The sequence below is a fragment of the Protobothrops mucrosquamatus genome, unplaced genomic scaffold, assembly GCF_001527695.2.
Source record: "Protobothrops mucrosquamatus isolate PMUCROS unplaced genomic scaffold, P.Mucros_1.0 scaffold5486, whole genome shotgun sequence".
Lineage (NCBI taxonomy): Eukaryota > Metazoa > Chordata > Lepidosauria > Squamata > Viperidae > Protobothrops > Protobothrops mucrosquamatus.
In genome coordinates, this window is record NW_015391341.1 from 9,613 (window position 1) to 21,736 (window position 12,124).

The window sequence follows — 12,124 nt, forward strand, 5'->3', positions numbered from 1 at the left end:
TCATACAGTCAGCCAGATGTTCAGACTTTATTTGGCATTTTTTGTCTGTCTAGTGCAGTGATGGCGAACCTTTTAGAGACCGAGTGCCCAAACTGCAACCCAAAACCCACTTATTTATCGCCAGGTGCCAGGTGGGCGTGGCCCACTGGGTGGGCATGGCTGTGGTGGTCATGGCAGAATGGGTGGGTGTGGCCAAGGTAGGCATGGTCACCTTGATGTTGCTCGTGGGGAGGGATGCCTGTGGGGACCAGGCAGGGTTGGGGGAGATCCAGAGGGTCTCGGGCAGGTGAGGTGGTAGGCAAGAGGCTTGTCCTGCAGGGTGAGGCGAGGTGAGGCAGGGGTGCCATTGTTGCAGGGCAAGGTGAGGCAGGGGCCAGGGCGGCTGCTGCCTGACACCATTGGTTCCCGCACACAGAGGCCAGCGAGCGCATCGGGGCTGACAGTGTCCGTCACCAGCCACAGCCTGCCGGCCCCTCGACCGGTGCACTCTGGGGCTCTGCAGCCCACCGCCAGCAGTTCAGAGAAGCTGCCTCTGAGCTGGACGGACGGCTGACAGCTGAGGAGGTGATGCAGTGGGTTGTGCCCTGGAAAAGGAGAGCATGCAAGGCCAGGAGGGATGGGATGGGAGGGAGGGAAACCAGCTGTGCTGGGATGCATCCGGCCACGTGGGACCTTGGCGAGTTAGTGGGCGGCTGGTTGAAGAGGGATGGTTGCGATCTCTGGGGCATGGTGCACGTGCCCACAGAGAGGGCTCTGAGTGCCACCTCTGGCACGCGTGCCATAGGTTCGCCACCACTGGCCTAGTGAGTCCTTCCTGGGATGGGCAGGTGTGGCTGTTTTATGGGAAGGGTCTTCAAACTTGGCAACTTTAAGACTTGTGGACTTCAACTCCCAAAATTCCTCAGCCAGCCCTAGCTGGCTGAGGAATTCTGGAAGTTGAAGTCCACAAGTCTTAAAGTTGCCAAGTTTGAAACCCCCTGTTTTATGGTGTTAGAAGTATCCTTGCAGGATGGCAGCTGTTCCAAGTAAAGCTGCCTTTTGCAACTGACCGATAGTGAATTTGTCGATGCCAGTGTTGTTTAAGTGTTGTTCCAGATGTTTTGAGATTGCACCTATAACTATTGGTACTACCTTTGCTTTCTTTTGCCACAGTCGTTCTATTTCCATATTGTTATCATTGCTAATAATGTTGGTGCTGCAAATGCTACTGTTAGTTAGAGAAAGATGTCTTCAGGAGATGACAGTGTTTCACTGATCTGATCTGGGTTTGAAGCTAAGCAGACCTGGGGTTAATATTTGGGTGGGAGATCTACTAGGACAGTGGTTCTCAACCTGTGGGTCGGGACCCCATTTGGGGTCGATCGACCATTTCACGGGAGTCGCCAAGCAAGGCTGTCTGCCATTTTTTTTGTCTGCCATTTTTTCCCCTTTTCCGGCGGGTGCCTTACCTCCCTTGGGCTGGGCCAGCTGGTGGTCGGCCTGCTCCGTCTCTGCCGCTTGCCAGCTACGCCTCGGCCGGCGCAGGGGAAAGAACCACGCATGTGCGGCGCTCCCGGGCAGGGAAAGTCCTCGACTTACAACTGGTTGGGTAGTCCTCGACTTACGACCGGTTTAGTCCTCGACTTACAACCGGTTTAGTCCTCGACTTACGACCTGTTTAGTCCTCGACTTACAACAGGTTGGGGTCGCGGCATTAAAAAGGTTGAGAACCACTGTACTAGGAAATGCCAGGAATGTAGGGTTAGTGAGCTGAGAGGAAGAGTGAGTTGAGAAACATCTCAGAAGAAGATGAAGGTAGACCTCATGTTGCCAAGAACATTGCACAGCATATGCAGGTAACTGACCCAATGTTGATTCAGAAGGGGGATAAACATAAATCTTCGTTAGCGAAACAACTGTAGTGATTCTAAAATCTTGTTTTCTCTTTGATAAATGCATTCTTCCTATTTTCATCTGCAGGGCATTGCTGGAGCAGATGGGCTACCTGGAAGTAAAGGAGAACTGGTATGTAAGGAAAGCTGACTGGGTGACTTTGGGCCAATCATCAGGAGACCGTGAGTTCTGGTGCAGTCTTAGGCACAAAAGCTGGTTGCGTGAGTTTGGGCCAGTCACCAGGAGACAAGGAGTTCTAGTCCCGCCTTAGGCATGAAAGTCTGGCTGTGGAATTCTGGGAGTTGAAGTCCACACATCTTAAAGTTGCCAAAATTGAGTAACACTGCACTAGACTAGAGCTTTGCCTCTTGATTCAGCAGCCCTGGGATCTTTTTAATTTTATTTTTAACTAATTCCTGCACAAGTCTGCAACCCCTGGCACAGATGACCTCAGAACTGAAAATATGATACAGGACTGAATCAGCATGATGAAGTTTATTCTAGGGAAGACCCCTGTCACATTCACCCACAATGATGGAAATGCATACCAGTAGTTGTATTCCCACACCATACAAAGGTCGAAACTCATGGTCCTTCCAACTCTAGCATTCTTTAATTCTATCTCATCCCCTAGTAAGTTGTTCCGATGATAAATTTGGATGGCGTATTTGTGAGCTGCAGTGAAAAGCAATCCGGGTTCTCCAGTTTCATTTCAGTTTCCTGCACGGGATTGAAACAAATAACTTTATTCCAATTTCTTTTTTCTTTTCTAAGGGCCATGTCGGACCTCCTGGGCAGAAAGGAGAAGTAAGTAGCCTATACTTTCCAGAGAAAAAAGAAAACCCATCACCTCCGGTGTTTTTCATTATATGAATTTGCCTGGAAGTTTTTTTAAAAAAAAAAATCTGAGAGATTGCCATCGGAGGAAGCTTTGAAAGGGAAAATGAAAGTCACCTATGAAAGGCTTCTTGACCGCTTGCCTGCCATTCCTGTATTTCATTTAAAAGTCCCCACCAGTAGTGAAAACAGAAAGCCAACAATATAGCAGGCAGTGCTTTAAGCAAAAGCTGTTTGCAGGTTATGATAGACCGAGGAACAGAAGAGCAGTTCCAATGGAAAAGGTGCTGCCTAGAAGCCAGGAGACACTGAGTTCCAGTCCTGCCTTAGGCATGAAAGCTGACTGGGTAACTTTGGGTAATAATAATAATAATAATAATAATAATAATAATAATAATAATAATAATAATAATAATAATAATAATAATAATAATAATAATATAAAACAATTGGAGCACCACTTGAACACCATTGGCATTGACAAATTCACCATTAGTCAATTGCAAAAGGCGGCCTTACTAGGAACTGCTTCCATCCTGCGACGATATCTGTAATACCATCAAACATCCACATCTGCCTATCCCAGGTCCTGGGTAAGGACTCGATAGGTAGACAAAATGCCAAATCCAGTCTGAACATCTGGCTGACTGTGCGATAATAATAATAATAATAATAATAATAATAATAATAATAATAATAATAATAATAATAATAATAATAATAATAATAATAATAATAATAATAATAATAATAATAATAAAGTTGGAAGGGACCTTGGAGGTCATCTAGTCCAACCCCCTGCTCAGGCAGGAAACCCTATACCTTTTCAGACAAATGGCTGTCCAGTCTCTTCTTAAAAACTTCCAGTGTTGGAGCATTCACCGCTTCTGGAGGCAGGTTGTTCCACTGGTTAATTGTTCTCACTGTCAGAAAATTTCTCCTTAGTTCTAGGTTGCTTCTCTCCTTGCTTAGTTTCCACCCGTTGCTTCTTGTCCTGCCTTCAGGCACTTTGGAGAATAGCTTGACTCCCTCTTCTTTGTAGCAGCCCCTGAGATATTGGAACACTGCTATCATGTCCCCCCTCGTCCTTCTCTTCGTTAGACTAGACATACTCAATTCCAGCAACCGTTCTTTATATGTTTTAGCCTCCAGTCCCCTAGTCATCCTTGTTGCTCTTCTTTGTACTCTTTTAGAGTCTCAACATCTTTTTTACATCACAATGACCAAAACTGGATGCAGTATTCCAAGTGTGGCCTTACCAAGGCATTGTAAAATGGTATTAACACTTTATGTGATCTTGATTCTATCCCTCTGTTAATGCAGCCTAGCACTGTGTTGGCTTTTTTGGCAGCTGCAACACACTGCTGGCTCATATTTAGGTGATTGTCCACTAGGACTTCAAAGTCCCTCTCACAGTTGCTACTATTGAGCAAGGTACCCCCTATACTATACCTGTGCATTTGGTTTTTCTTGCCTAAATGTAGAACCTTACTTTTTTCACCCTTGATTTTAGATAGGGCTTAGATAGTGCCCATGATGGTTTCCAGCCAGTCACATCTCCAGACCACGATGAGAGATTTGCTCAGCTTCTGCAAGGCAGCTGTGTCCCTCGTTGTGTTTTTAGGTCCAGTCTTCTCCATTTTGGGATGTTCTTCATTTGTCTTTTGCAGGCTGGGCAGAGAGGAGAGCCTGGCCCAAAAGGAGCCCACGGCCCAAATGGAACTGTTGGGCTGCCAGGAATTCCAGGCCATGCTGGCAAAATGGGCTTTCAAGGAGAGCAAGGAATCCCTGGGATTATGGGGAAACCAGGCCTTCCGGTAAGAAGTTCTGGACGTTGCCTTGTGCAATTGTTTGTCGGTCTTTGCCTGCCCATTTTTTTTTCCTACTCCAGTTTTAAAACTCATTTTCATTGTGCTGTTCCTAATACAGGTGGTCCTTAATCGTATGACCACAACAGAGCCCAAAACTTCTGTTGTTAAGTGAAACGTTTACTAAATGAGTTTTGCCCCACTTCACGACCTTTCTTGCCCCGGATGTAAAGTGAATCACTCAAGTTGTTGAGTTAGTAACCCGGTTGTTAAGTGAATCTGGCTTCCCCCATTGACGTTGCTGGTCAGAAGATCACAAAAGATGATCACAGGGCCCCAGGACACAGCGACCGTCATAAATATGAAGCCGTTGCCAAGTATCCAAATTTTGATGACGTGACGATGGGGATGCTGTGAAACATGGTCATAAGTCACTTTATTCAGTGCCGTTGTAACTGGGGTCACTAAATGAACTGTTCTAAGTCGAGGACTGACTATATCTGGGTTATTGCTCCATTGAAGACTTCTAAAAAGCAGAGTAGAGTGATAATGTAATCTCCAGTTGGTGGAGTAGATTGCTCTACTCTGTTAAAATGGAGTAGAACAATCTACTTTTCTGGCATTTGTTGTATAGGTAGTCCTCGAGTTATGTCCATTTGTTTAGAATCCATTCAAAGTTACAACAGTGCTGAAAAAAGTCCACTTTAGATTTAGATTTTTGATTTAGATAACCTTTATTGTCATTTTTTTCCTCTGGGCACAACGGCACACATTAAAAATGAAATTTAGTTGCTTGCTCTCAAGCATAACACACATTTAAAACATAGTATATACAGCATATGTATAGACCTAAACCAGGGGTAGGCAATCTTGGCTCTTTTATGAGTCGTGGACTTCAACTCCCAGAATTCCTGAGCCAGCCATGCTGAGGAGAAATGGAGAGGTTTCCATGCTGAGCCTTGCTGGCTCAGGAATTCTGGGAGTTGAAGTCCACGAGTCATAAAAGAGCCAAGGTTGCCTACCCCTGGGATAGGGGCACAACAGCTCAGCAGTTAAAAACTCTGAGCTTATCTGCTCAAAAGCTGACAGCCGGGGTTCAAGACCCGAGCGTTGCATGGTGGGGTGAGTTCCCGTTACTTACCCCAGCTCTTGCCCACCTAGCAGTTTGAAAGCATGCAAATGCGAGTAGATAAGATACCACTTTGGTTTCGTGTGCCTCAGCGTATAGTCATGCTGTCACATCCCCATGGAAACGTCTTTGGACCGTGCTGGCTCTCTCAGTTAGGAGATGAGCAGCGCCCACTAGAGCAGTGGTGGTGAACCTATGGCATGGGTGCCAGAGGCGGCACTTGGAGCCCTCTCTGTGGGCACATGTGCTGTTGCCCCAGCCTTGTCTTCCCCCCGCGCCCCCCTCCTCTCCAGCAGCCCCCCTGAAGGAGACTTGCCCTCGAGCATGGCCCACACGGAGCAGCGCAGCCAAGGACATGGCAGCCAGGCAGCGTAGACAAGACTCTGCCCTCACACCCCATCATGCAGTTGATGCTGCAGGGCGCAGGCAGAGAGTGGCTGCCATAGCGCTGCTGGGCTGCCTGGGCAATCTGCAGTGGGCCCTGGAGGCGGTGAGTGGTCCTGTGGGCAGGCGGGGCAAGAGATGGGGGACAGAGCAGGGGTGGGGCAGGGGGGGTGGAGTGGGGCGGGGCCAGTTTTTGGGCACTCAGTCTCTAAAAGGTTCACCATCACTGCCCTAGAGTGAAACTACTGCAACGCTCTCTACATGGGGCTTCCCTTGAGGAGCACCCGGAGGCTCCAGCTTGTCCAAAATGCGGCCGCGCAGGCGGTGTTGGGAGGGACTTGTCGCTCCCATGTAACACCGTTGCTGCGCGAGCTGCACTGGCTGCCGGTGGCTTTCCGGGTGCGCTTCAAGGTGTTGGTTATCACCTTCAAAGCGCTCCATGGCATCGGACCTGGATATCTCCGAGACCGCCTTCTGCCGCAGATTACCTCCCATTGGCCGATACACTCCCACAGAGTGGGTCTCCTCAGGGTGCCGTCAGCCAGACAGTGCCGGCTGGCGACTCCCAGGGGGAGGGCCTTCTCGGTGGGAGCTCCCACCCTCTGGAACGAACTACCCCCAGAGATCCGGGTGATCCCGGATCTCCCTTCCTTCCGCCGCGCACTTAAGACATGGCTATTTCAACAAGCAGGACTGGCCTAAGGGGAATTTTTAGCGGGGTTTTAAAAACAATTTTAAAATAAAAAATGGCCAAATCTAATATTTTATTTTAATTCTGTTTTTAACGATAGTTTTGGGGTATTTTTGTATCTGTTTTTATCAGGCTGTCAGCCGCCCTGAGTCTGCAAGGAGAAGGGTGGGGTAAAAATTTAATTAAATAAATAAATAAATAAATAAAACATGACTGGACAGGGGAACCCTTTTTACCTTTAATTTTAGGGAAAAGAAGCAAGTGAAGAACGCATCCGAGAACTCTGCGATGGAATGATCAGCGGTGAGTACGGCTGCAACGTCTTGGGCAAGGAAATAATATTTATTTTGCTAAATGGATTGTCGGTGACAAGTTCTATGACCCGAGCAAATCCTTCAAAGAGATGCTTCTTGAAGTCAGAAGGACTGCTGAGAGACCTGGATGAAACCAAAAGGCTGCTTAGAGGTTCCCGGGCATCTTTTTAAAAAAAAAAAAAAAAATTGCACAACTGTTATAAAGAAGAGAAAACTTGCTTTTCTTCACGCACCCCTTCAAACACAGAGCTGTTGACTTTGGCTGTGGTTTCCTAGGGCCTCAGAAGGGAATTTATTTTTTAGACGCCGATATTTTTGAACGGCATAATTCGGAAATTAAATGTTGAATTTCTGGAATGCTTTGCATTTCTAAATAGAGGCCTAAATGTTGTTTAAGGTTGCAATTTAAAAAATGAATGAGGCAACCTGTTTAGTTGTATTGATTTCCACTCCTTCTCATGAACCTTCAAGTAGGAAAGAAGAATCTGACATTTCTGAGTAAGTACATGGGATACTGGAATAAGAATGGTTTAAAATCCATCCCTTTAATGAGCTTGTAATCTCTTGCATTGAGGTGGATTTGGGGCAACTCAATCGAGCTGAGCATTTACAGGCCGGATGCCCTTCCTGACGCCTATGCGGGGCTCACAGCAGTTATTTTCTCTTTGTGCCCAGAGAGAGAAATATCTGCCGCTAATTAGGATCAAACTCACAACGTCCTGATTGTGAGGTGAGAGCTCCATCTCTAGGCCACCATCTCACTCCTTGAGTACTCCAGAGTATTGATTGATTAATTGTACTCATTTATTAATACTGAATTAAGCATTATTATTATTTATTTTGGAATATTGCATCCAGTTTGGTCACCACGATATAAAAAAGATGTTGAGATTCTAGTAAGAGTGGTGAGAAGAACAACAAAGATGATTTAGGGGGTTGGAGACTAAAACATATGACAAACAATTGCAGGAACTGGGTATGTCTAGTTTAATGAAGAGAAGGACTGGGGTGATATGATAACAGTCTTCCAATATCCGAGGGGCTGCCATAAAGAAGAGGGAGGATCAACTTATTTTCCAAAGCACCTGAGGGCAAGATAAGAAGCAGTGGATGGAAAGAACCAACTTAGAAGTAAGGAGAAATTTCCTGGAACGACTTGCCTCCAGAAGTTGTGGGTGCTCCAACACTGGAAGTTTTTAAGAAGAGATTGCACAACGATTTGTCTGGAATGTTAAAGGGTTTCCTGCTTGACTAGAACAACTCCAAGGTCCCTTCCAACTCTGTTATTCTGTTAATATGCTGACTGGGGAATTCTGGGAGTTGAAAGTCCACACATCTTAAAGTTTCTGAGGTTGAGAAACACTGCTATAGTTTTTATCTATTTGCGAGGAATGAGAACTACGGCTATTTCCAGCTCAGCTATATATTGGGTGAGTGTCCCAGCTGGCACCAATTGTGCATGTGTGTGTATATCTATATCTCTCTATTTCTCTCTATCTGTCATCTCTATCTGTCTGTCTGTCTCTGTGTCTGTATCTATCTATATAATAATAATAATAATAATAATAATAATAATAATAATAATAATAATAATAATAATAATAATAATAATAATAATAATAATAATAATAATAATAATAATAATAATAATAATAAAGTTGGAAGGGACCTTGGAGGTCATCTAGTCCAACCNATACCATTTCAGACAAATGGCTGTCCAGTCTCTTCTTAAAAACTTCCAGTGTTGGAGCATTCACCGCTTCTGGAGGCAGGTTGTTCCACTGGTTAATTGTTCTCACTGTCAGGAAGTTTCTCCTTAGTTCTAGGTTGCTTCTCTCCTTGATTAGTTTCCACCCATTGCTTCTTGTCCTGCCTTCAGGCGCTTTGGAGAAGAGCTTGATTCCCTCTTCTTTGTGGCAGCCCCTGAGATATTGGAATATTGAAATCTATCTATCTATCTATCTATCTATCTATCTATCTATCTATCTATCTATCTATCTATCTATCTATCTATCTATCTATCTATCTATCATCTATCTATCTATCTATCTATCTATCTATCTATCTATCTATCTATCTATCTATCTATCTATCTATCTATCTATCTATCTATCTTTAAAAATAGTTAAACCCTTTTTTTATCCAGAATGGTTTGGCATGCTTTATTTTAGAGCAAGATGTTTGCAAGCTTCTCTGGGAATGCTTTGAATTCTTCCACTGCATCCATCCATTGACAAATCAAAATCCACTCTGCAGTTTTCTTGTTTGTTTTTTAATTCCAGAGCACATTGCCCAGCTAGCTGCTAATTTAAGGAAACCCTTGGCTCCTGGATTCATGGGGAAGCCTGGGCCCGTTGGCCCTCCGGGACCTCCTGGGTCAATGGGAAGCATTGGACATCCTGGGGCTCGTGGCCCACCTGGATATAGGGGACCCCCAGGGCATTTAGGAACTCCTGGTTCCAGAGGTGAGTAAGCCCCAAAGAGATTACAGCTAGCCCTCAACTTACAATCATTTATTTAGTGACTGTTCAAAGTTGCACTGAAAAAAGTGACATAACCATTTTTCACACTTATGACCGTTGCAGCTTCCCCACGGTCACATGATCAAAATTTGGATGCTTGGCAACTGGCATGTATTTGTGACTGTTGCGGTGTCCCGGGGTCATGTGATCCCCTTTTGCGACCTTCTGACAAGCAAGAGTCCACGGGGAAGGCAGGTTCACTTAACCGTGGTGTTACTAACTTAACAACTGCAGTGACTCACATAACAACTGTGGCAAGAAAGGTCGTAAAATGGGGTATGACTCACGTAGCTGTCTCACTTAGGAACAGAAAATTTGGGCTCACTTGTGGCCGTATGTCGAGGACTCCCTGTAGTGCATTAAAACTCGTGAAAGATTGGAGCTGATGCTTTTCCCAAGTCAGCTTACAAAAAGCATCCTTCTGGTGGATCAATTTTATTTAAATTTTATAGGGGATCCTGGTGAGAAGGGAGAGAAAGGGCTCGTTGGCAAAGGCATTGATGGGCCTGTTGGAGATCAAGGACCACAAGGTAAGTTGAATATTCTGCAGGTGAATATCTATGAAGATTCTCAATCATCCAGGTCATGGTTGTCCCAAAGATGCTGTGATGACCCAGGGCACAGCACAGAGGCAATGCAGTCAGCTGGCAATTCAAACCACCCTTTAATTGCTCCAATTTCCCCCCAAATGCTCCCACATTTCTGGCAAGCCTCCAAACAAAGGAAGACACACACACCTTCAGCTGCCTCTGGCTGCAAGGAGTTTCACATACAGTTTGATTAGGACAGGAATTTACTCAAGGCCACGGAGATAACAAGGAATGACACATACATCATAAACCTAACGAGTCTGTGTGAATACACGCTTGCCTGAGCAGTTTCAAAAGGGAAGCCAAAATACAGTCCAAGATCTTTGAACATCCAAGCAACGTTGTCAGCCAGTCCAATAGTCAGAACAAGAGATCAGCAACAACACACACAAAACTCCCAAGGAATCAGCGTTTGTTCCCGACAAATGCCTCTCCCCACAGTGTCTCCTTAAATCTCTGTCTCCAGGTGTGCCTTGTGGAGAGAGGTGGGATGCTCTCCTCCCGAGTAGTTGAGCCTGCCTGCATTGTTCCCTCCTTCTCTCCACTCTCCGTGCTCTAAGATCAGGTGGGGGTGGCCCTTGCTCATCGCCTGAACTCTGTCTCTCCTGTCCCACTCCGGAAGGGCCCTGGCCTGCCTCTGCCTGCTCTTCCCCACATTCCTCTGAAACCACAGACTGGCGATTGGTTCCTACTTTCCTAACCACCAAGGCTGGATGTTCATGTTTTTTTCTGGAGGCTTTACCTTTTTGTTATAAATTAAGAAGGGTTTTAAATACGTTTTCTCTGGATATTTTAGAGTGTTAGCTTTTTTCTTTAACAGTTTCTATTACTGTACATATAAATACCTAAAAAAATATTTTTGAGCCGTTAATAGGAGCGGGCACCTTAAATGATCCAAAACTTAAGCCATAATTCAAAATTCACAGTTCTCTACATTTTGTAACAAAGCTGGACAATTTTAAAATGCATAGAGCTTCATGTCTATTGAAGACTACATGTATTCATGAACGTTAAGACATTGAAATGATTTATGTTTCTCGTGCAAATTAGGTGCATCAGGCAAAATTGGAACATGAACATATTTTTTGGGGGGAAAAGCATACCATAATATGTTCAAATTTTGTTGTGAGATGTAGGTGGAAAAATAGCCAACTTAAGGAACCAAATGGCAATTTACAAAAGTGAGAAATTGAGAGAAGCTGAAAATGACAAGTTTGTCCATGCCAACCAATCTAGAGCAGAGATCTCCAAACTTGGCAACTTTTAAGACTTGTGGACTTCGACTCCCAGAATTCCCCTGCCAGCATGGCTGGCTGAAGACTTCTGGGAGTTAAAGTCCACAAATCTTACAATTGCCAAGTTTGGAGACCCTTGATCTAAATCAGGGGTGTCAAACTCACAATGTCACGTGACGTGTCGCGACGTATCACAACCTTTTTTCCATTGCCGGCAATGGGATGGGCGCGGTTTCGCCACAACGCATCTGGGCCGCGGGCCGGCAGTTTGACACCCCTGATCTAGATCAAGAAATCAGCAATCTAGATCAATGTCTAGATATGGAGGAAGAAAAATGACCCTGAGAACGCACTTAGATTGAAAATCAAACCAAATAAAAAAATGGGGATTGTTTTCATAGCTGATGGCTTTGTCCTTGAAAATATGCCGAATAACATGCTGAACCCTTTGTTTTTCCCCCTCCCAAGGAGCACCAGGTGTTCCTGGAATTAGGAAAGATGGTCGGAATGGTGCACCCGGTGATCCTGGGTTACCAGGGGATTCTGGAAGGCCAGGTTCGGCTGGAGCACAAGGAACTCCAGGACTCTGCGATACATCTGCCTGTATGGGAGCTGCTGCTAGAGGGAAATTCAAGAAAGCGTAAATCTGCATGAAGCTGAATGAATGAAGTGAGGAAAAGGAACACGACATTCAATGGAATTGTTACCAGAAGAGAATATTTGTAGCTCAGGGTGGAAACTG

The 12,124-nt window shown here is 45.2% G+C and overlaps 1 protein-coding gene across 1 annotated transcript in view; it reads left to right on the forward strand.

Annotated features, from left to right (window-relative positions):
- Positions 1-12,103, forward strand: part of LOC107299795 (collagen alpha-3(IX) chain) — a 20,478-nt gene extending 8,375 nt beyond the window's left edge. Inside the window, exons 5-11 of the mRNA XM_015829133.1 lie at positions 1,960-2,004; positions 2,647-2,679; positions 4,380-4,526; positions 6,970-7,024; positions 9,318-9,500; positions 10,010-10,087; positions 11,851-12,103. Coding sequence (XP_015684619.1) covers positions 1,960-2,004; positions 2,647-2,679; positions 4,380-4,526; positions 6,970-7,024; positions 9,318-9,500; positions 10,010-10,087; positions 11,851-12,026 — 717 coding nt within the window. The 3' untranslated portion in view covers positions 12,027-12,103. The remainder of the gene's footprint in view (positions 1-1,959; positions 2,005-2,646; positions 2,680-4,379; positions 4,527-6,969; positions 7,025-9,317; positions 9,501-10,009; positions 10,088-11,850) is intronic.
- Positions 12,104-12,124: the final 21 nt, after the last annotated feature.